General features: G+C 41.4%; 1 protein-coding gene across 1 annotated transcript in view; it reads right to left on the minus strand.

Annotated features, from left to right (window-relative positions):
- The window catches only part of SEMA5A (semaphorin 5A), a 633881-nt gene that overhangs the window by 148316 nt on the left and 462688 nt on the right, over window positions 1–22877 (minus strand). The window contains exons 11-12 of the mRNA XM_039523675.1: window positions 20651–20858; window positions 6908–7025 (exon numbers count right to left, since the gene is read on the minus strand). Coding sequence (XP_039379609.1) covers window positions 6908–7025; window positions 20651–20858 — 326 coding nt within the window. The remainder of the gene's footprint in view (window positions 1–6907; window positions 7026–20650; window positions 20859–22877) is intronic.

Here is a 22877-nt window from a genome sequence, read left to right on the forward strand (position 1 = left end):
GCCTAATGCCACCAACTCCCATAATGACCCCTGAAGCAGCCTCTTTTGTGTAAGTGTGAAGAGACATTGGGGGAGAGGGGCACTAAGGAAAGGAGCAGAGCAATCTTGGCCAGAGCCATACAACTCAGATACTTTTCAAGAAAACAATGAGGAGTCCGGTGGCACCTTAAAGACTAACAGATTTATTTGGGCATAAGTTTTTTTGTGAAAAACCCACTTCAGATGCATGGACTGAAAATTACAGATACAGGCATAAATATACTGGCACATGAAGAGAAAGGAGTTACCTTACAAGTGGAGAACCACTTTTAACAAGGCAAATTCCATCAGGGTGGATGTGGTCCACTCCCAATAATTGATGAGGAGGTGTCAACACCCAGAGAGGGAAAATTTCTTCTGTAGTGAGTGAGCCAGCCACTCCCAGTCCCTATTCAAGCCCAAATTAATAAAATAATGTTAAATTTGCAAATGAATTTTAGTTCTGCAGTTTCTCTTAGAAGTCTGTTTTTGAAGTTTTTTTGCTGAACGATGGCTATTTTAAAATCTTTTACTGAATGTCCAGGGAGATTGAAGTGTTCTCCTACTGGCTTTTGTACATTACCATTCCTGATATCTGACAGAGACAAACACCTACAAGATCTTTATCAAACATTCTTAAAACTACAATACCCACCTGGGGAAGTGAGAAAACAGATTGACAGAGCAAGATGGGTACCCAAAAGTCACCTACCACAGGACAGGCCCAACAAGGAAAATAACAGAACACCAATGGAAAACAATCCCTCACTCTCACAGACCTTAGGAGGCAGGCCAGTCCTTGCTTACAGACAGCCCCTCAACCTGAAGCAAATACTCACTAGCAACTACACACGACACCACAGAAACACTAACCCAAGAACCAATCTCTGTAACAAACCTTGTTGCCTACTGTCCCCATGACTACTCTAGCGACACCATCAGAGGACCCAACCACATCAGCCCCACCATCTGGGGCTGCACCTCTACTTATGTGATATATGCCAGAAATGCCCCTCTGCAATGTACACTGGCCAAACCAGACAGTCTCTATGTAAAAGCATAAATGGACACAAATCAGGCATCAGGAATGGTAACCTACAAAAGCCAGTAGGAGCACTCTTCAATCTCCCTGGACATTGAATAACTGATTTAAAAGTAGCCATCCTGCAACAAAAAAAACCTTCAAAAACAAACTTCAAAGAGAAACTGCAGAGCTACAATTCATTTGCAAACTTAACACCATTATTTGGGCCTGAATAGGGACTGAGAGTGGCTAGCTCACTCATTACAAAAGCAATTTTCCCTCTCTTGGTATTGAGACCTCCTCATTAATTTTTGGGAGTGGACCACATCCACCCAGATTGAATTGTCCCGGTCAACACTGGTTCTCCACTTGTAAGGTAACTCCCTTCTCTTTATGTGTCAGTATAATAATGCCTGCATCTGTAATTTTCACTCCATGCATCTGAAGAAGTGCATTTTTTTACCCATGAAAGCTTATGCCCAAATAAATCTGTTAGTCTTTAAGGTGTCACTGGACTGCTCGTTGTTTCTGTAGATGCAGACTCACGCGGCTACCCTTCTGATACTTGGCATACATTTCAAGAGACAGTCCCATTTTAGCCCCATTGTTGTCTAGTTATCCAAGTTCCACACAAATTTGGTGTTCCCTGAGTTATATTGTTTGCAATTACTTACATCAGACCTAAAGAATCATGGAAAAAAAGTAAAAGAAAAAGTAATTTATACTAAAGAAACAAAGATGAGAGCATTTTACGCTTCCTTCATGAAAAATTTTGTGTGCCCCTCATTTTGGTTACTTGTCACATATTGTGTCCCATGTTTGGGCTGTGATAGTTTCACAAGTATGGGAATGGGGCAGAGTCCCCAAGGGCTTGTAGGGGCTGGTGAGGAGACAATTCACAGTTTTGTGGTCAAAGTGGCAGGACACAAGAGAAAAACATTTCAAAGTACCGTAGTATGTAGGAGAACCGTTTTTAATTTATGCTTCAGAGCCCACCCATGCCTTTGTCCCCTGGAGACTGGGTCACAGCAATCAACTCCATGTTGGGTAATACCATCAAAAATTGTAACTAATGAAGAAAGCATCAGCCTGCCTGCTAAGCAAGTCGGGGTCATGTAGCGGTTATACTTGTGATCTGTGACTTACACTGGCTGCAGGTCTATTTCAGAATTAAGTTTTTAGGTGTTAGTTTTGACCTTGATTTGAGGCCTGACTGCTTTTCTCCTAATTAGTATTGTGGAAGTTGAGGTCATCTGAGGCACTCAAGCTAGCAGCCCACTTGCAATATAATCAGAATGGCACTGCTGGCAGGGCATTTTTAGTGAAGAAAACTTGAGTCTGGAACTTGCATTTCTCTTTCACTCTACTGAACTCTGGATTCTGTAGCTTTCTGGACACACTGCAGGGAAAGTCTTTCCTGAGTTCACCTTTAAGGCCATTACTCTCTCTGTATCCTCCTGAAGATCCACTTCTTCATGATGCCTGTGAAGAAACTACCTGATTTATACACCTCTACCTCGCTATAATGCAGTAGTGGGGAGCCAAAAATCCCTACTGCGTTATAGCTGAAACCCCGTTATACCGGGGTAGGGCCAGCCAGCAGGGCTCCAGCAGTGATTTAAAGAGCTCCGGGCTCCAGCTGCTACGGGGAGCCCCAGGCCCTTTAAATCGTCGGTGGAGCCCTGCTGCCACAGCCCTGGGGTAGGGGCGGCAGGGCTCCAGCGGTGATTTAAAGGGCCTGTGGCTCCCCACAGAAGCCAGAGCCCCCAGGCCCTTTAAATCGCCGGCAAGCCCTGCTGCCGCTGCCCTGGCGTAGCGGCGGCAGGACTCCGGCAGGGATTTAAAGAGCTCCATGCTCCAGCAGCTGCGGGGGAGCCCAAGCCCTTTAAATTGCTGCCAGAGCCCCGCTGCTACTGCACTATATGCAAACCCATGTTATATCAGGTGGTGTTATAGTGGGGTAAAGGTGTACTAACAAACCTTTGGAGTAACTTTGGAATAATCTTAGGAAATGGGGGAAAACTGTGTTAACGTAACCATGTATTAACAAGATGTGACCAAAACACCACTTTATTCACTCTTCTGTACTCCTTGTCTTTAACCAATATCAGTCTGTCAGTCATTAGACTGAGAGTTCTTTGCTGGTTTGAAAATGTTTATTAAAAATGTGAAACTGGCCAGAACAAACAACAACAACAATATAACACGATGAGGAAAAGCCTAAAAGCCTTGAGAGGTGGATTTAGCTTCAAAATGAATTTGAGAGTAGTGTTTAGAATACACATTTCTATTTGTACACCACAGATGATCTCAAATATTCCCAAAGGCAAAAAACAAACAAACAAAAAACAAACAACCCCTCGCCCCCTCTTTTCTTTAGTATGTATTTAATAGAAAAATACTGAGAGGGATGTGTGAACTTGATGCTAAAGCACTAACTGTTGGTTACTAGAAAACTGCTTGTAAGCATACAAGCAGTTTTTCATTATAAAAAAGCAAGTCTCCAAGTGGGTTTTACCCCCCATTAGTGGTCACTGTCAGTTTTGGAAGGTAGACAGTGGTATGCTTAATACTAGCTTAACTTTTTCTGCTGAAGTTAGCCATTGACTTCAGCGGGAGCAGTGTCAGGTCAAAACTGAGTGCTTTAGAGAAGCTCCCTCACAGAGCACTCAGACACGTCTAGGCAGCCCTGGGAGACAGTCAGGTTGGGGGAGACAGTTCAGACAGTCAAAAGGTATTTTTTTATCTAAGTTCAAGGGTGACATTTTATTCCTATATTCATCACCTATCCTTTAAGTCACTTTCCTCTCCCCAACCTTTTCAATGATAACTGCATTATATTCCCTGCCACCCAGGCTTGTGCCCTGTTTGAATCTCACAGCATTCAGGATCTTGAAAAAATCCTGCTGTTCTTCCTTTGTAACATGCCTAAAATCTGACTTCTCCTGTGTATCCTGACTGCTAACCCCTGCCTCATGCACCAGTTATTTTTAATCTTGACTATCATAACCTCCCTTTCTTTCCGGCTTCCTTTCTTCTCCCCTTTCTAGTCTATCCAAAACACTGCAGCTAAAAATCATCTCTCACTGCCCCTCCTTCCACTGGCTCCTTGACTACGCATCAAGTTCTGTCTCTACTTCTCACGTTCAGGCATCCATATAGTTCTTTCCTTGCTTATATCTTAGTTCTCATTTCCTTCTATTCCTTCTCTTGTTCCATATGGTCTGTATAATTATCTTGCTTCACTTCTCCTTTTGTTTTCTTCTCCCTACTCAAGAATCAGTACCAGTTGTAGCCACTTCTGTGCCTTAACAACCTCCCTCTTCTTCAGTGCAAGGTGTTTCCACATTCTTCTGGTCTGTCTTTTGCTTGATTTCCTTTACTATTCTCACCTCCATATTGTCTACTCTTGCTCTTGAGTGTATCTAAAATAGCACTATCTGAATTCTTTGTAAATCGTATTCTGCAAAGAGCAGCATTCCCTTTTCCTGAGGTTTCTGTTGACTACCCTCCTTCTCTTCCACATTGGTTGGGTGTCTATTCCAATTATGCTATCAATCTAATTTACAGATACATTCTACCACCCTGATGCTGACTAGTACCTTACTTCTAGAAAAGGGTCGGCAACCTTTCAGAAGTGGTGTGCCGAGTCTTCATTTATTCACTCTAATTTAAGGTTTCGTGTGCCGGTAATACATTTTAACATTATTAGAAGGTCTCTTTCTATAAGTCTATATTATATAACTAAACTATTGTATGTAAAGTAAACAAGGTTTTCAAAATGTTTAAGGAGTGTCTTTTAAAATTAAATTAAAATGCTGATCTTACGCCGCCAGCCTGCTCAGCTCACTGCCAGCCTGGGGTTCTGTTCACCTAGGCTGGCAGCGGGCTGAGCAGGGCCTGCGGCCAGGACCCCAGACCTGGGGGGGGGTTTCAGGGGCCAGGGCAGAGGGCTGGGGGATGGGGTTCAGGGCAGAGGGCTGGAGTGTCTGGGGGGGTTCAGGGGTCAGGACAGAGGGATGGGGCTGTGGAGGTGCAGGGCAGAAGGCTGGATGTGTGTGGGGTGTTCAGGGGTCAGGGCAGAGGGCAGTGGGAGGTTCAGGGCAGAAGGCTGGGTGCGGGGAGGGGTTCGGGGTCAGGACGGAGGGATGGGGCTGTGGGGGTGCAAGGCAGAAGGCTGGGTGTGTGGGAGGATGTTCAGGGGTCAGGGCAGAGGGCAGTGGGGAGTTCAGGGCAGTGGAGGTGTGGGGGTGCAGGGCCGAACGCTGGGTATGTGGGGTTCAGGGTCAAGGCAGAGACCTGAGGGGTGTGAGGGGTGCAGGGCAGAGGGCTGGGGGTGTGTGGAGAGTGCAGGGCAGAAGGCTGGGAGTGTGGGGGGGTTCAAGGGTCAGGGCAGAGGGCTGGGGGTGTGTTGAGGGTGCAGGGCAGAAGACTGAGGGATGTGGGGGGTGCAGGGCAGAACGCTGGGTGTGGGGTGGGTTCAAGGGTCAGGGCAGAGGGATCGGTGTGTGGGGGTGCTCAGAATGCTGAGTGTGTGAGGGGGGTTCAGGGCAGAGGGCTGGGGTGCTCGGCTCGTGGGGGTGCTCCCACCCCCTGGCCTGAGCGGCTCATGGCAGGGGGGGCTGGAAGGGATAGGCCCTGTTCCACCCCCTTCCCCAAGGCCCCGTCCCTACCTCTCTCTGCATCCTCTACGGAGCTGTGTGCACGCTGCCACTCTTCCCCCTCCCCATCGCACGGGCCATCAGCTGATTGGCGCAGGGAAGGAGAGGGGGAGGGGCAGGAAAGTACCACGCTGGGGGAAGAAGTGTGTGTGGGGGAGCTTGGCTGCCGCATAACCAAGCTTCTGCCTCCTGCCCCCACAGGGGAGAGCAGTGGGCAGGAGGGCTGAGTAGGGCTGGGGGCCGGGACCGCAGCAGGCAGCTGCGTGCTGCTCAAAATCGGCTTGTGTGCCATGTTTGGCACGCATGCCGTAGGTTGCCGACTCCTGTTCTAGAATAATCCCACTGAATGAAATGCAACTATTTCAGGACCAAGGTACTAGTCAACATGAATAGGTGAAGCAGAATCTGGCCATTAGTTTGCAAACTCCTTGGGGAAGGGAATTTTCTTCTTTGTTTATAAAAGACCATCTGTATTGGTATATTAAATAATAAAATATTTATTATTTTATTGTTTATTTCATTACATATTTTGAGTATGATACTAAAATGTTGAGGCCAGACTAAACAGGAGAGAGAGCATATATCAACTCCATCCCATATGAAATTTCAAACAAACAAACAAACAAACAAAAAAAACCCTGAGTAGTCATAAATATTATACTTGCTATAATCAGTTTTCATGTGTCATTATATGTGTGGGTTTTCTGCATCCAAACAATCCACTTTGTGTCTCTAGAAGGATAGCACCTTTTCAATTAGTGAACTTTGTGAATCATTATGTGACTTTTAAAATTAGCAATAACAACCTCAGGGGGCAAGATTCCATCTCTAGCAATTAAAATCTGATTTTACAGTACAAAGTGTGTGTGTTTGTGGGGGGGGAAATTCTGGAGGGAAAAACATTTTGCTGTAATTTGTCTCTGAATATTCATCTTCAAAGTGGGAACGTGTACGGTGGTGGAAGAAAGCTGACTGCTCCGTATAAAATTGCAAACAATGTCTTGAACATACTGTACTGCAAATTAGTTGGCTACGAACTGAAACACAAATACGTTTACAGTCCACATCTGAGCGGAAAGGCCTGAAGCAATGTGCTTTGTGTATAATTATGTTCTCAGCCTGAGAAATCTTACAGTGACTAGTTTACATGAGATCCACATGAACTCAAGAACTTTAAGAGGTCAATGAATTTTCTTGGACTTACTGGACACACAGTGATGCTTTGCTCCCACTGACTCATGCTTAGACTTTCTTCCAGTGTTGTGCATTTCTTCATCACCATGTCCCAGCCACAGTAAGGATCCTGGGATCCAATACATGCACTGCAAATATAAACCCAAAAGATTAGCTAATATGAACACTTATATTTGCCTATACATGCCAAGGCTCCCTGAGATGCTACTTAGCATTTCCTCATGTTATATAGATCAATAAAGTAAAAACAAACACATAATTATTATAATGGAGTACAGGTGGAGCATCAAGGTGACTGAACTGTGGAAAACTAATGGGAATTAATAAACATCTGGGAAAGACCTAGAATCTGTTATAGGTAGTCCGGTAAATTTCTAATTGCGTGCATAGTATGTAGTCAAGTTGTAATAATACTTAATCATTGCAGTATAGCAGAAGTGATTACAAAATTTAATTGTCTGCTCCCAGATGATTTCAGAGGGCATGATTTTGACTATTTTGAAACTACAGTTATCACCTTTTAAGAGGAAGGAGGTAATAGCTGATCCTTTGAAACAGAACACAACAAAACTTCATTAATAGCAGCTATTTCTTTTACAGTGTGGTACAGAACCCTTTGAAATAAGTACCAAAAAAGTGGCTTATTCTGCCCTTGTTACATGGTATGAAATATGGGAGTCCATGCAAGTTAAGTAAATAATATCTATGCTTAAAGGAATAATCCCACATTTTCTTCATGTATTTGTTGTTACCAGTCTCTTTAAATCCATCATCGGGGGCTGGCCATTAGATCCTCGCACCAAAATACTCATACTTTCCCAGTACATGTACATATGTATTAAAGGGGAAGCTTGTAGTAACCCCTATATTCAGGCTGCATAACATTTTCAGTTGTAAAAGATTCTTGCAACCTTTTTTTAAGAAGTTCCTACACCTCCATAGTTTGCAGGAAGCCTTTGAAATTTGGCAAGGGAGAGAGCCCTCAGGCTAGAGAAGTGTTTATTCTTTATCCCATTAAATGTGTTCAGGTTTAGCTGAGTTCTAAACTGCTAAAAATTCCCATTTCCCTTATCTGACTTGCACTGATCAGCAATGTCTTGGGAGCATACAAAAATAATTGCTAAATGGAGCATTCTAAAGAGCTGGGCCCATGCTGCTGCCAAAGCTGCAGCAGAACAGTAGCAGCAGCAGACACCACACCGGGAATGCATGGGAACTGTCAGAGCACACTGTAGCAGTGTAGGAGCAGGGACAGAACTAAGGTATGGCAGGAGGAGCTAACACTTCCACCCCACCCCCCACCATACCCCTCAGAACCAGCACATGGTCCTAGGAATCCCGTTCACCTTCTTGGGGAACCACATGAGATAGGGAAAGGGAAAGAGAGAAAGCACCAGGTCAACCACTCTGAGTCCCAGCACTTAAAGCTAGCAGTTCATCCCCTTTCCCAGATAACAGCTTTCTTTTGCAGATAGCTAGTCCTGTAGATGAAGTGGTAGAGTATGTTCTGTCATGATAAAAGTTCATCAGTCAAATACCACTAATGATACATGACCGAGTGGGGATGTTCTTACCACATGGAGCATAACACAAGGGCATCTCTCTTGTTCTGCTCTTCTCCACAGAGCTCAGGGAGGCACTGTGTATAAGACACCGTATGGCTTTTTTCATCTTATTCCTTCCACCATTGATTTGCAAGTTTCTTGGAAATTTATAATTTTTTATACTTGCTCTCAAATTGGGAATGGAAGAGGGTATCTTCTGTCTACGTTTATATTTATTTCTGTGTGCCTATTTTTGATTAACTGTCCCAAGTTCTAAAGCCCCTTTTCTTCTCTTGTTGGGGATAATAAAGTTCCATTTATGTTCTCCAGGTATCTCATTATTTTGTGTTGCTACTCCCAACTGAAAATCAGTTAGCCACACAAGATAAATACTTTATACAGAGTGAAAGGGAAGCAAACTTTTAGGCTAGAAGATTACAGAGCTTTTGTCTGATGCTAAAATTAAAGGCGCAAGTGATAACACACAATAATGTGTCAGCATTTTCCTCAATGAAACAGAAATACCTGTTCTTAAATTCAGAGGTATTGTGTATTTCTTTTTCACTTCACATGAATAGCATAATCCTTAAGAGAGAATTTAATGCATATAAATGGATAAACACACAAAAGGGCTGTTAAATTCTCCCTATGGCCGTGTCTGAAGTGGTTTTTTGTGAAAATCTGCCATCGTTGTTGTAACACCATTGCAGCTCCACCAGTGCTCGCAACAATGGGCAGTGCTATTACAGACTATCTGCTAATGGTGTAAACAGGCCTATATGATACTGTGGTACAAATGCCAACAATCAGATGACACTGACAGCACTGGTGGAGCTACACTGGTGCTAAAGAAAAGGTGGGAAGATTTTTCAAAAGAACCTCAATATAGTCCCAGCCTGATTGCATATAATTCCCATTGATTGGGTACGAATGGAGGGGGAGATTTTCAAAAGTGCCTACAAAATTTAGGAGCACAAGTCCTACTGAAAGCCAATGGGAGCCAAATCTCCCCCAAAATTGGTATCATAGCGATCAATGACAGCTGTTCACAAAGGGAGAGGCCAAACTCTATCTTCTGTTGTGAGTATATAACTCCCACTGACATTAATGGGAGAGGCATACACACTGAAGGGCAGAATTTGGCTCTATTGGAGGAAGTAGGGAGAACTGTGGCTGAAATAATGCAAATATATGAGAAATTTGCCAAAATGACTGAAAAAACACTTACTTACCTTTCTGTAACTTGTTCTTCGAGATGTGTTGCTCATATCTATTCCAGTTAGGTGTGTGCTCACGCCGCGTGCACGGATGTCAGAAACTTTTCCCCTAGCAGCTACCCGTCGGGCCGGCTGGGGAGCCCCCTGGAGCGGCGCCGATGTGGTGTTCTATATAAGACCCTGCCGGCCCGACCCCCCTTCAGTTTCTTCTTGCTGGCTACTGCGACAGAGGGGAAGGTGGGTGGGAATGGAATAGATATGAGCAACACATCTCAAAGAACAACACTTACAGAAAGGTAAGTAACCGTTTTTTCTTCTTCGAGTGATTGCTCATGTCAATTCCAGTTAGGTGACTCCCAAGCCTTACCTCGGAGGTGGGGACAGAGTCATTCCCCTCAACCCACCTTGACCCTGGTTACAGACATATCCTCGATAGGTAGCCGCTAGGGAAAAAGTTTCCGACATCCGTGCATGCGGCGCATGCACACACCTAACTGGAATTGATATGAGCAATTACTCGAAGAACTACTTTTATTCTTCCTACTGATTGTCCAGTTATATTTTTCATCCTCTGCCCTCCAAATATACGTTAAACTTTACAAGGTCATCTTTAACTTGCACTTCAGCCTCAGGCTCCCTTTCAAGCTTGCTTTTTCCTTTTATTCTTCAGTCACTATTATACCACTTCTGAGGCCAAATATTAAGTTATTTTGTGTGATACTGCTATCAGCTGATTGAAACTGGCTAGTACCCACTGAAGATGGAATAATGTTCAAAGGGGCATGGTCAATTTGAGAACTGGTTCTTTTCAAATGTGTTAAAAGTAGTTTCAGATATTATACCTGCATCTAAGTCTTCTCACCCATTTTTGTTTTCCTTTCCCTTCTACCTTTTAATGCTTTTTACTCTCATGTCACACACAACCAATGGAGAAACTGACACTGCACAGAGGAAACAATAAAACTAACTAGATGTGAAGGGCTGTCAAATGCATATGGTGTGAGCAAACTGGAAGCTAATATAGATTTCCCCCCTCTAACCTCTTTCAGTTAAATTTATCTTGGGTACTACTGTAGGAATATTTCTTTCTGGAAATTTTTTTACCATGTATGATTTTTAAGTTGACAGCGCCCTTTTAAACAGAAAAGACTAACTGGCAAAATTGGATAATACATTAGCCCCCTTCTACCTCTGGAAACTTGGGTTACATTTTAATTTTATCAGAGCTGAAAATGAGTTACTTCAACCTAATCTCCAGTGGATATCTGTCCACATCTCAAAAACATTACACAATCTGGCCCAGGAATAAAAGTGAAATGGTCAAGACTATGGGTCAAAATTGAGATGCACTAGCAGAAATGAGCGAGGAAACATATATAGCACCTGTTCACATTATACCTGACCAAAATAAGTACCTTCCTTACAGAAGCACTAAAAATGACCTATGTCAGCCAACTAATATGAGAACAAACATAAAATATGTTTCAATTAATATGTAAAAAACAAATGGCTGACTTGAATTACTAAAAAAGGAAAGGAAAGCCCAGGGGGCAGATTATTCTCTCAGGTACACTGGAGGGAATCTAATAGAACACAGTGTATTTCAGTGGAGTTACACTGCATTTACACTGGAGTAGCCAACATCAGACTTTGGACCTAGGCTTCCAATATCAGCCCTGAGAGTGTTATAGTTTTCATACTCTACTGGCTTCCCTTGCTGTTTCTTTTCTTTGAATCCTCAGAGAGACAAAAATCACAAAGGACGTCCAAAACCAACAGAACTGATCATGAATCAGTTCATTACAAAGCACTACTCCTAGTCCACTGAGGTGACTAAACTATGATTCTAGCATCTCTGCAAAATGTACTGTAATGCTGGACTTCTAGTGCTTGCTTCAAATTTCCATACCTGCTTCCTTGCTTTTCCATTTAATTAGCAAAAGTAAATGATGGCTGATTGAGTATCCTTTTTGTAAGTCATTCACTAGCTGTGCTGCCCATCCAAAGTTTAAACACTGATTTGTTACTGATCAGTTAAAAAAAAAACAAAAAAAACAACACCAAAAAACTAATCAATTTTAAAGTGGTTTACTTTCCCTGGCTATTTTATAATTAGCTCTGAACAAAACTGCTCTACTTCAACAATACCTGAGGTCTGTGACATATTCAGAAAGAAAGGCAGAAATGAACAGTTCTGCAGAGCAAAATGCATAAGGAAGCATTCAATTTTAGCCTTAAAAAAGAATACATTACACATATACAAACAGAGCTATAGAGTGGGTGCTTCTTGTTTTTATCTTAACATTAAAGACCAAATACTGTCCCATTGACTTAAGAGACTTTTACAATTCACTTCAATGGGGCCAGGATTTGGTCCTGAATGAATTTACTGTTTGTGGTACATACCAAACATATATCCTTGTGGACTGTAGTCCTTCATCCAAAGACCAGATATAGCAGTGCACATTTTCCCATATTGATCTGCTAATATGCCTCTGCCCTTATCCATAAGGAGCATCTGGGCAGCACAGATTTTGTAATGTAACACAAAGTCTTATCTCTGGCAAACCGGTTCAGTTTTGCCCCAACTTGGCAGTAAGGGGTATTTGGTCTCTGAAATAAATTGATGATCTCAGTCCTGTTCCTAATGGAAAAATTAGCATCATAATGGTTACACATATGCATGGCTAAGTCAGCAGAAAGAGCTAAATGGTCAAGATCACCAGTGGACAAGAAGATCTTGTCTTTCAGTCTTCTTGACCATTCCATTTTTGTGTGGAAATGTATCATATTGATTCAATTTTCCTCAGCTTCAGGATGAAATTTCTAGTCACACTGAAAAAGACCCAATGCAGGATAGCCAATAGCCCAGTGGTTAGAGCATTCACTTGAGATATCAAAGATCTGAGTTCAAGCATATGCTCCAAATCAAGCAGAACAGGGATTTGAACCTGGGTCTCCCACATAGGAGAATACCCTAATCACCAGACACTTATTTTGTGAAACATTTTGGAAATCCTGGTTTCATTCTGATGCTGAATGAAAACAAAATGCAAACCCTTTAAATTTTGTCACAAAATTGAATTCTTGTTTTTCGGCTAGCCCTCCCTGAGACACTGCTGGTCTGGTTTTCAAAGACCAGCACCCAAAAGCTAACCTATCTAAAGTTAGGGGATACTTTTAAATCTCTACATGTCTTTAGGAGAAAACATCACCCCAGAATGGCCACCACTTTGCTCAGGTCACGTTTCTGAGTTGAGAAAAGGAGCAAGGCATAGAACTGACCATATCTAAACCATACAGTATAATTATCTTACTTTTTATTTTACAACTACATATTAATCTCTCCTGCAAAGTTAACTTTTAAATGTGATATCATGAGGGACAGAATAACTGCCTGCCAAATTTCCCTTGGCTCTCTCCTTGATTCTCATTGCTGAAAATGATAACAAATTCATCTCCATTAGATCCCATGATGATGGGGATTCATTAATGAACTGACCGAATCAATTCATTGTACCTGACTGCTACTACTAACAAAATTGCCAAATAAAATCTACATCCAAATTATACATGTTAAGCATTAAACCAGAGAACCTATGTCAGACACATCGTACAAGTGGTTGTGACACTAGGCCAGGAGTTGCCAACCTGAGCCTGAAGAAGGAGCCAGAATTTACCAATGTGCATTGCCAAAGAGCCACAGTAATACATCAGCAGCGCCCTGTCAGCTCCCCCACCCCCAACACCTCCCGATCAGCTGTTCCCTGGCGTGGAGACTCTGCGGGGGGAGGAGGAGTGAGGGCACAGCAGACTCAGGGGAGGGGGCGGAGTGGAGGCAGGGCCTCTGGCAAAGCCAGGGCTTTAGCAGTGACCACCCCCCAGCACACTGGAAAGTTGGCGCCTGTAGCTCCAGCCCCGGAGTCAGTGCCTACAGAAGGAGCCACATATTAACTTCTGAAGAGCCGCATGTGGCTCCGGAGCCACAGGTTGGCCACCCCTGCACTAGGCATTAGGAAAAAATGACTTAGAATGAACTGTGTGTTGCTCAGTGAGAACATCAGAACCTGTCAGATGCCACAGGCCTGATAGTGAAACAAAATATGCTAGTTTTATAATCTCTTCTTTTCTAGGAATAAACACTGGCACCCAGATACCACACTGGGTGTGTATAATGTGCTTGTCAAATACGTAGATTTTGACTGACAGTTCTCCTGTATAGATCTACAAATAAGCAGATAAGGAGAGATCCACAAAGAGAAATATGGATAGCAAGTGTGTACTGGAGGCTTGATGTTTTCTTTTTGAGAGAGCCAGACTACATAAAACTGAAATTTGACAAAGAGACACAGGACTAGTGTGGTAAATAGAAAGGAATATAAACATTGCCTAATTAAGTGTAAAAATGTAATAAGAAAAGCCAAAGAGGAGTTTGAAGAACGGCTAGCCAAAAACTCAAAAGGTAATAACAAAATGTTTTTAAGTACATCAGAAGCAGGAAGTCTGCTAAACAACCAGTGGGGCCCCGGATGATCGAGATACTAAAGGAGCACTTAAAGATGATAAAGTCATTGTGGAGAAACTAAATGGATTCTTTGCTTCAGTCTTCATGGCTGAGGATGTTAGGGAGACTCCCAAACCTGAGCCGGCTTTTGTAGGTACAAATCGGAGGAATTGTCACAGATTGAGGCATCACTAGAGGAGATTTTGGAATTAATTGATAAACTTAACAGTAACAAGTCACCGGGACCAGATGACATTCATCCAACAGTTCTGAAAGAACTCAAATGTGAAGCTGCGGAACTATTAACTATGGTTTGTAACCCGTCCTTTAAATTGGCTTCTGTACCCAATGACTGGAAGATAGCTAATGTAATGCCAATATTTAAAAAAGGCTCTAGAGGTGATCCCAGCAATTACAGACCGGTAAGTCTAACGTCAGTTCCGGGAAAATTAGCTGAAACAATAGTAAAGAATAAAATTGTCAGACACATAGAAGAACATAAATTGTTGGGCAAAAGTCAACATGGTTTCTGTAAAGGGAAATCATGTCTTACTAATCTATTAGAGTTCTTTGAAGGGGTCAACAAACATGTGGACAAGGGCGATCCAGTGGACATATTGTACTTAGATTTCCAGAAAGCCTTTGACAAGATCCCTCACCAAAGGCTCTTATGTAAATTAAGTTGTCATGGGATAAGAGGGAAGGTCCTTTCATGGATTGAGAACTGGTTAAAAGACAGGGAACAAAGGTAGGAATAAATGATAAATTCTCAGAATGGAGAGGGGTAACTAGTGGTGTTCCCCAACAGTCAGTCCTAGGACCAATCCTATTCAACTTATTCATAAATGATCTGGAGAAAGGGGTAAAAAGTAAGGTGGCAAAGTTTGCAGATGATAATAAACTGCTCAAGATAGTTAAGACCAAAGCAGACTGTGAAGAACTTCAAAAAGATCTCACAAAACTAAGTGATTGGGCAACAAAATGGCAAATGAAATTTAATGTAGATAAATGTAAAGTAACGCACACTGGAAGAAATAATCCCAACTATACATACAATATGATGGGGGCTAATTTAGCTACAATGAATCAGGAAAAAGATCTTGGAGTCATCGTGGATAGTTCTCTGAAGACGTCCATGCAGTGTGCAGCGGCGGTCAAAAAAGCAAACAGGATGTTAGGAATCATTAAAAAGGCGATAGAAAATAAGATGGAGAGTATCTTATTGCCTTGTATAATTCCATGGTACACACACATCTTGAATACTGTGTACAGATATAGTCTCCTCATCTCAAAAAAGATATATTGGCATTAGAAAAGGTTCAGAGAAGGGCAACTAAAATGATTACGGGTTTGGAACGGGTCCCATATGAGGAGAGATTAAAGAGGCTAGGACTTTTCAGCTTGGAAAAGAGGAGACTAAAGGGGGATATGATAGAAGTATATAAAATCATTAGTGATGTAGAGAAAGTAAATAAGGAAAAGTTATTTACTTGTTCCCATAATACAAGAACTAGGGGCCACCAAATTAAGTTAATGGGCAGCAGGTTTAATACGAATAAAAGGAAGTTCTTCTTCACACAGCGCACAGTCAACTTGTGGAACTCCTTGCCTGAGGAGGTTGTGAAGGCTAGGACTATAACAGCATTTAAAAGAGAACTGGATAAATTCATGGAGGTTAAGTCTGTTAATGGATATTATCCAGGATGGGTAAGGAAGGGTGTCCCTAGCCTCTGTTTGTCAGAGGGTGGAGATGGATGGCAGGCAAGACATCACTTGGTCATTGCCTGTTGGGTTCACGCTCTCTGGGGCACCTGACATTGGCCACTGTCGGTAGACAGGATACTGGGCTAGATGGACCTTTGGTTTGACCCAATACGGCCATTCTTATGTTCTTATGTTCTCATGACTTAATTACATTTGTTTTAAACAATTCTGTGACACTGGATAAATGAATACTGCAATTAATTTGAACTAGTTCTATTTAGTAAATACAAATTAAATTACTTCAGGAAATGCTTCATTCCCTTATGCAATAACTTTGTCACGGTTTCATTTCAAAGACATAAAGCAGGCTACATGTGACCAGTGGACATGCACATCTTTAGCAGATGCTAACATGAAAGCAGATATACTACAAAACATTCATCATCCTTCAGCAAGCTGCAATTTTAATATTTGTTGCAACAATATTTTCAAGTTAATTTAGAATCACTATTTATTTTGAATGCAAGACATTTAGTTAGAAAGATCACAGGCCAACATTTTCAAAAGTGATGAGTGATTTTGGGTGTCATTGGAAACCCTTTGAGCTGTTAGGATGTTTCAAGTTGGGCACCCAAAATTAGAGCATCTACAACCACTTTTGAGAATCTTAGCCATAGTTAGAACCAAGACTACCATAACTCTCATCCATTTAGATCTACAGTAGATTTTTAGACCATGACATGCTTTGTCAGCTGAATGCTCAAAACTATTTTGCTGCAACTTCAGAAAAGAAGTTTTCCCAAAAGAAGTCCACAGAAGCTCAAACCTTTTGTAAATAATATTGATGATAATACAACTGGCATTTTCTGCAAAGCAAGGGAAACTGAGAAGCATTCACTCTACACCTTCTGGGCTGCTTAAATCAGCATTGGTGTATGGAATGTAAAACATTTTAAAACTTTGGGAACAAGGTTAAAAAGAGGCAGAGTCCTGTGGCACCTTATAGACTAATAGACATCATGACATGCATCCGACGAAGTGGGTATTCTCCCACGAAAGCTCATGCTCCAATACGTCTGTTAGTCTATAAGGTGCCACAGGACTCAGCTGCTTTTACAGATCCAGACTAACATGGCTACCCCTCTGATACTTGAGGTTAAAAAGAGTATCCTTCCAGAATTTTCCCCTCCATACAGTCTTTTTAACCTCTGATTTCAGATGATTCTCAAAACTTTATTTTAGAAAACACAATTGCCAAACATCAAATGATTGGTGAAAGGATATAATGGAAAATGGGCTGATCTAGAGATGTTTTAGCTGTATTTCAAGCTCTAGGGGCAATTTAAAAAAATCCCATTTCCTTGTACAACTTAAAGCAAATAAGCTAACCACATCATTGATCTGAATTTACGAAAATCACATGGCTATTGTATTTTCTTCTTTTTCAAATCACTTTTTGTTTACCATAGTACTCTGAACCAAACATATGTAGTTGAGATCATCTGTTTCACATAACATTTTGCCATGCTATGGGGAAAAAACATATTTCTGTCCCCAAGAGGCTATTGCAATAAATATCTTCTGAGCAGCCCTTAAAATTCTATCAGTTTATCAGAATTCTTCTTTGTTTACCACAGCCATTTGTTTAGAGCAGAAAACATACATGTCTATTTCATACACAAACAATCTAGATATATGGAAGAGGTATGACAGAATACACCTCTACCTCGATATAACGCTGTCCTCAGGAGCCAAAAAAATCTTACTGTTATAGGTGAAACCGCGTTATATCGAACTTGCTTTGATCCACTGGAGTGCGTAGCCCCACCCTCCCAGAGTACTGCTTTACCACATTATATCCGAATTCATGTTATATCGGGTCATGTTATAATCGGGGTAGAGGTGTATTTTGGGCTGAGCAGGAGATAATTGCAGTTTGCCTCTGCCTGACAGTTTGGTCCTGGTAGGAAGGGAGTCTGAGGAGAAGACTGGCAGCTAGGCAGAGGAGCAGAAGAGTATATGACTGAAGCTGCTGGGATCAGGTAGGACAACAAGTCTTTTGGGAAGGACCTTGAAGCTTTGGGACAGGATCCAAAATATAGGTGAATTCAGACCTCTCCCCCCCCCATAGTTTTAGTTCATTCCATTCTCTGTAAAATCAACCTAACACTAATAACATCCTTCTCTTTAATAGAGCAGATCTTTGGCTAGTATAAATTGTCATAGCTCCACTGAAGTCAATACTGTCCTCAGTATATCTAGCAGCTATCTTACAGTGGTACAGTATAACATTGGAAAACAGTGCTCAACATCCGATCTTCCTACCAGTCTTCCTACCAGTCTTAGGGCTTGTCCATAGTTGGAAATGTATCAGAATAAGCATTTAGTTATTTTAGTATAAGCCCCTGGACACTCTTGTTCTAGAATAAGAATGTCCGCATGAGATTTTATACCAAGATAACTATTTTGGAATAATTATTCCAGAATAGCAATTTTGGTGAATTTCCAAGTGAAGACAAGCTCTTATAAATATACAAGAATAGTGTCTAGTAATATCTTAGAGCACATTACTGATTATATTATATAATGGTAAGTAGTAACTATTCTAAACTGTAATGTTTTGGACATCCACTCAATGTGCAGCAGAAGTCAATAAAGCTAACAGAATGTTGGGAATCATTAAGACAGGGATAAATAATAAGATAGAAAATATTATATTGCCTCTATATAAATCCATGGTACATCCATATCTTGAATACTGCATGCAGATGTGGTCGCCCCAACGCAAAAAAAGATACACTGGAATTGGAAAAGGTTCAGAAAAGGGCAACAAGAATTATTAGGGGTATGGAATGACTTGCATATGAGGAGAGATTAATAGGACTGGGACTTTTCAGCTTGGAAAAGAGATGACTAAGGGGGAATATGATAGAGGTCTATAGAATCATGACTGGTGTGGAGAAAGTAAATAAGGAAGTGTTATTTACTCCTTCTCATAACACAAAAACTAGGGGTCACCAAATGAAATTAATAGGCAGATTTAAAATAAACAAAAGGAAATACTTCTTCACACAATGTACAGTCAACCTGTGGAACTTGTTGCCAGAGGATGTTATGAAGGCCAAGACTATAACAGGGTTAAAAAAAGAACTAGATAAATTCATGGAGGATAGGTCCATCAATGAATATAAGCCAGGGTGGGCAGGGATGGTGTCCCTAGCCTCTGTTTGCCAGAAACTGGGAATGGGTGACAGGGGATGGATCACTTGATGTTTACCTGTTCTGTTCTTTCCTTCTGAGGCACCTGGCATTGGCCACTGTCAGTAGAGACAGGATACTGGGCTAGATGGACCTTTGGTCTGACCCAGTATGGCCATTCTTATGTTCTAATGCTTAAACATAACAGTTAAAGAGGGCGTGGGTGGGTATGATGGAGAATAAAAGCAGGGGATACACATGGCCTCTGACACAAGTCAGGGTACCAGTCACTCCATAACAACACTTCTCTCTCTGTCTGAAATAAACAGGGATCTTGAAGAATATATTTTCAAATCTCTTTAAGAGAGGGAGAATGCTGTGATGATGGTTCAGCAGTCAAGTGAACAGAAGAAGCATAAGGCTATACTAATGGACATTTTCCTTTTCCAGATGTGTGGATCCTTCATTCAAGCAACAGCAGAATACAAAATAAAAACAACTACAATAACAATAAGATTCTAGCTTCAACTGGCTAAATCAAGAAGTTGTTTCTCCAACCTCAGCTGATGTAAATCAGCATAGCTCTATTGAAGTAAATGGCTCTATGCTGACTTACATCAGCTGAAGATCTGGCCCACTGCATCCAGCTATGGTCTAGTTCCCATGCCAAAGCATTTCTGTCAACAGGACGTGCCAGAAGAGAGAAGTACCATGAGGTGAAACATGGAAAGAGTTGCACATTGAAATATGAATTTCTTTGTTATAATATTTTGTCTGAATTTAGGTGACAATTTTTAAACATTTAATTTCCTTTTTTGTAACAAGAGAAGTACTCAGCTATTGAGTCACTGTCACAGTTGTAGTTAACGTTATTACATTTTTCCAACACAGCAAAGTACCTAAACAACAATTTCCCCAGCTAGGATTTCCTTAACTGTTCTTCTCAAACTTTCTTTCTGAATCTCCAGAGACATTCAATTTGGTGCATTACAGTGGAGTTTAAAAGGAAGAAAAAGACCTACCATTATCTTAAAGTTGTCCCTGAATTTTATGAATTAAAAACACAAAATCAAATGCTAACCAAACCACCATCTAACCATGAAGCATATTCACTAAAATACATTTTGGCAACATAATTTTATAATATATTTTAGGGGGTAAGGGGAGACTTCACTCCTTTTCAGACAGTGAAGAAACATAAGTGATGAATTACTGTATTCAGATACATATGGCTTCCATCCCAGGGTGGCTACCTCTGCTAGATCTTCAAATACCATTTTCTATGCCACATGATACTGGAGAATTATTTGTAATATAAGTAATTACTTTTGATTAAGTCATACAGTTCAAATTGTATACCTTAACATTAAAACACCTCTCTTGGGAGTTTCTTCTAATCATAACAAATTACTTAATATCAAAAAGTACTCCCACAGTACTATTTTAAGCAATGTAAACAAGAAGTTTAGATCCATAGTTATAAACATATGTTAATTTTGATTCCCACAAAGCTCCCTTTTCCTTCCATGAAACCCTCTCATTACGTGCTTCTCTTCAAGCAGATAAAGCCAGCTGATCTTTCGTACCTGTGTGTTTTGTAAAACAGACACCTCTTCAGGGGAATCTTTACTACATGTTCTTGAAGACCCACAAACAGAACACTCTGGCTATGCAGAATCTGCAGGCTCCTGATAGGTTCTTTCTGCCTCCTTGGAAAGAGCTCAATTTCCTCAAGTAAGCAGCTGCTTGAAGTCTGATTCATTGGAGCGAGTACTTTCTTAATAGTGCCATAGTCTGTAAAGGCAAAGGGGAAAATTACAAACTGGAAATCATATAGGGAACACTACCTACTCAATGCCACTCATTGCCACTCCACACATTGGGAGGCTTTGTAAGAGGCCATTTAATTTGGAGGATTCAGCTGGTTTTTCTATTAGTGTAAACTGCCCACTATACAAGTGAAAGGAAACTGAACAACTATAAATATTTTATAAAACAAACAATGGCAAAGCAGTTTAGAAGCATCAGACAAACACCTTAACACAGTGGATGCTGGAAGATCAACATTCAAAGCTCAGCTATTATGGGCACACATCTGCAGAATCCATTTATAGCAAGAACTATGATCAGAGATTGTATAGACATTGTTGCCTGACTTGATCTGCTTTTGTAAATGAATGAATTTAACTACAGACTACGAACAAATAGGATAGCTTTTATTAAACAAAGTAACCTCTTTAAGGAAGTGCACAAAGTATGAAGAGCCATATGTTTGTTTATTCGGTAAGGGTGTATGACACTACAGAGTACAAGTGCTTCACACAGATTGTCTAATCATTTTGATCCTTATTAGAGAAAGTAATCACCTTTCCTCTGACTGAGAAATACAGTGATTCACTCTGCATGCTACCTGCCGTTTGGTCACTTCTGAGCAAAAACTGTTAATCATGCCAACTCGATACCAGACCATTTATGAGATTTCTGAATATAATTAAGTATTCTCAACATTTAAAAATATTTAACATGAAAACAAAGGACCAAATTCTCATCCAGTGTAGACTCCAGACAAGGGTCTATGAGCACTATGTGAAAGAGAGCACTATGTGATTCTCCGTGTGCTGCAAATGGTGAACATTAAGGATCCAGTCATGAAAACCCTCACTTACATAAATAATCCTTATATATACAAGTTGCCCTTTTCAGGCACATGGGGCAACCTATGTGAATGAAGAATGCTCATGGGAGTAAAAGCTTGTGTAACCTTTGAGTGGGCTAGAGTTCACTTCATTTCCCGTCTCCAGTGCCTTAAAAAAAAAGCATACAAAAAACCTCCTCCCATAGAAACAGGATTCAGAGTAGCAGCTGTGTTAGTCTGTATCCGCAAAAAAGAAAAGGAGTACTTGTGGCACCTTAGAGACTAACACATTTATTTGAGCATAAGCTTTCGTGGGCTACAGACTCACTTCATCGGATGCATGCAGTGGAAAATACAATAAGATCTATATATACACAGAGAACATGAAACAATGGGTGTTACCATACACACTCTAATGAGAGTGATCAGTTAAGGTGAGCTATTACCAGCAGGAGAGAAAAAAAACTTTTTGTAGTGGTAATCAAAATGGTCCATTTCCAGCAGTTCACAAGAAATTGTGTGGAACAGTGGGGGGTGGAAATAAACATGGGGAAATAGTTTTACTTTGTGTAATGACCTATCCACTCTCAGTCTTTATTTAAGCCTAATTTAATGATGTCCATTTTGCAAATTAATTCCAATTCAGCAGTCTCTCATTGGAGTCTGTTTTTGAAGATTTTTTGTTGTAGTATTGTGACTTTTAGGATTTTGAATGTTGTAATTCTTGAAACAAATCAGACATCAAGAATTATAACATTCAAAAACCACTCGGAGAACACGTCAACCTCCCTGGTCACTCGATTACAGACCTTAAAAGTCACAATATTACAACAAAAAAACTTCAAACCCAGACTCCAATGAGAGACTGATGAATTGGAATTAATTTGCAAAATGGACACCATTTGGCCCACAGGATCATCCTGCCCAGCCCTTGAGCTCCTGGCCTGGGAGGCTAGCCCCCGTCCACTCCCCTGCTTTCTCCCCCACCCTGCCCCCAGCAGCCTCAGCTCTCTCGCTCTGCTGCCGGCACAATGCTCTGGGCGGCAGGGCTGTGAGCTCCTGGGGAAGCGCAGCTGCAGAGCTGGGCCTGACCCGGTGCTCTGAGCTGCGTTGTGGCAGCAGCAGCGCGGCCCAGCTCCAGCCGGGCAGCACGGCTGTAGCACCACCAGGCACCAGTG

The sequence above is a fragment of the Mauremys reevesii genome, linkage group 2 (genome assembly GCF_016161935.1).
Source record: "Mauremys reevesii isolate NIE-2019 linkage group 2, ASM1616193v1, whole genome shotgun sequence".
In the NCBI taxonomy this organism is placed as follows: Eukaryota; Metazoa; Chordata; order Testudines; family Geoemydidae; genus Mauremys; species Mauremys reevesii.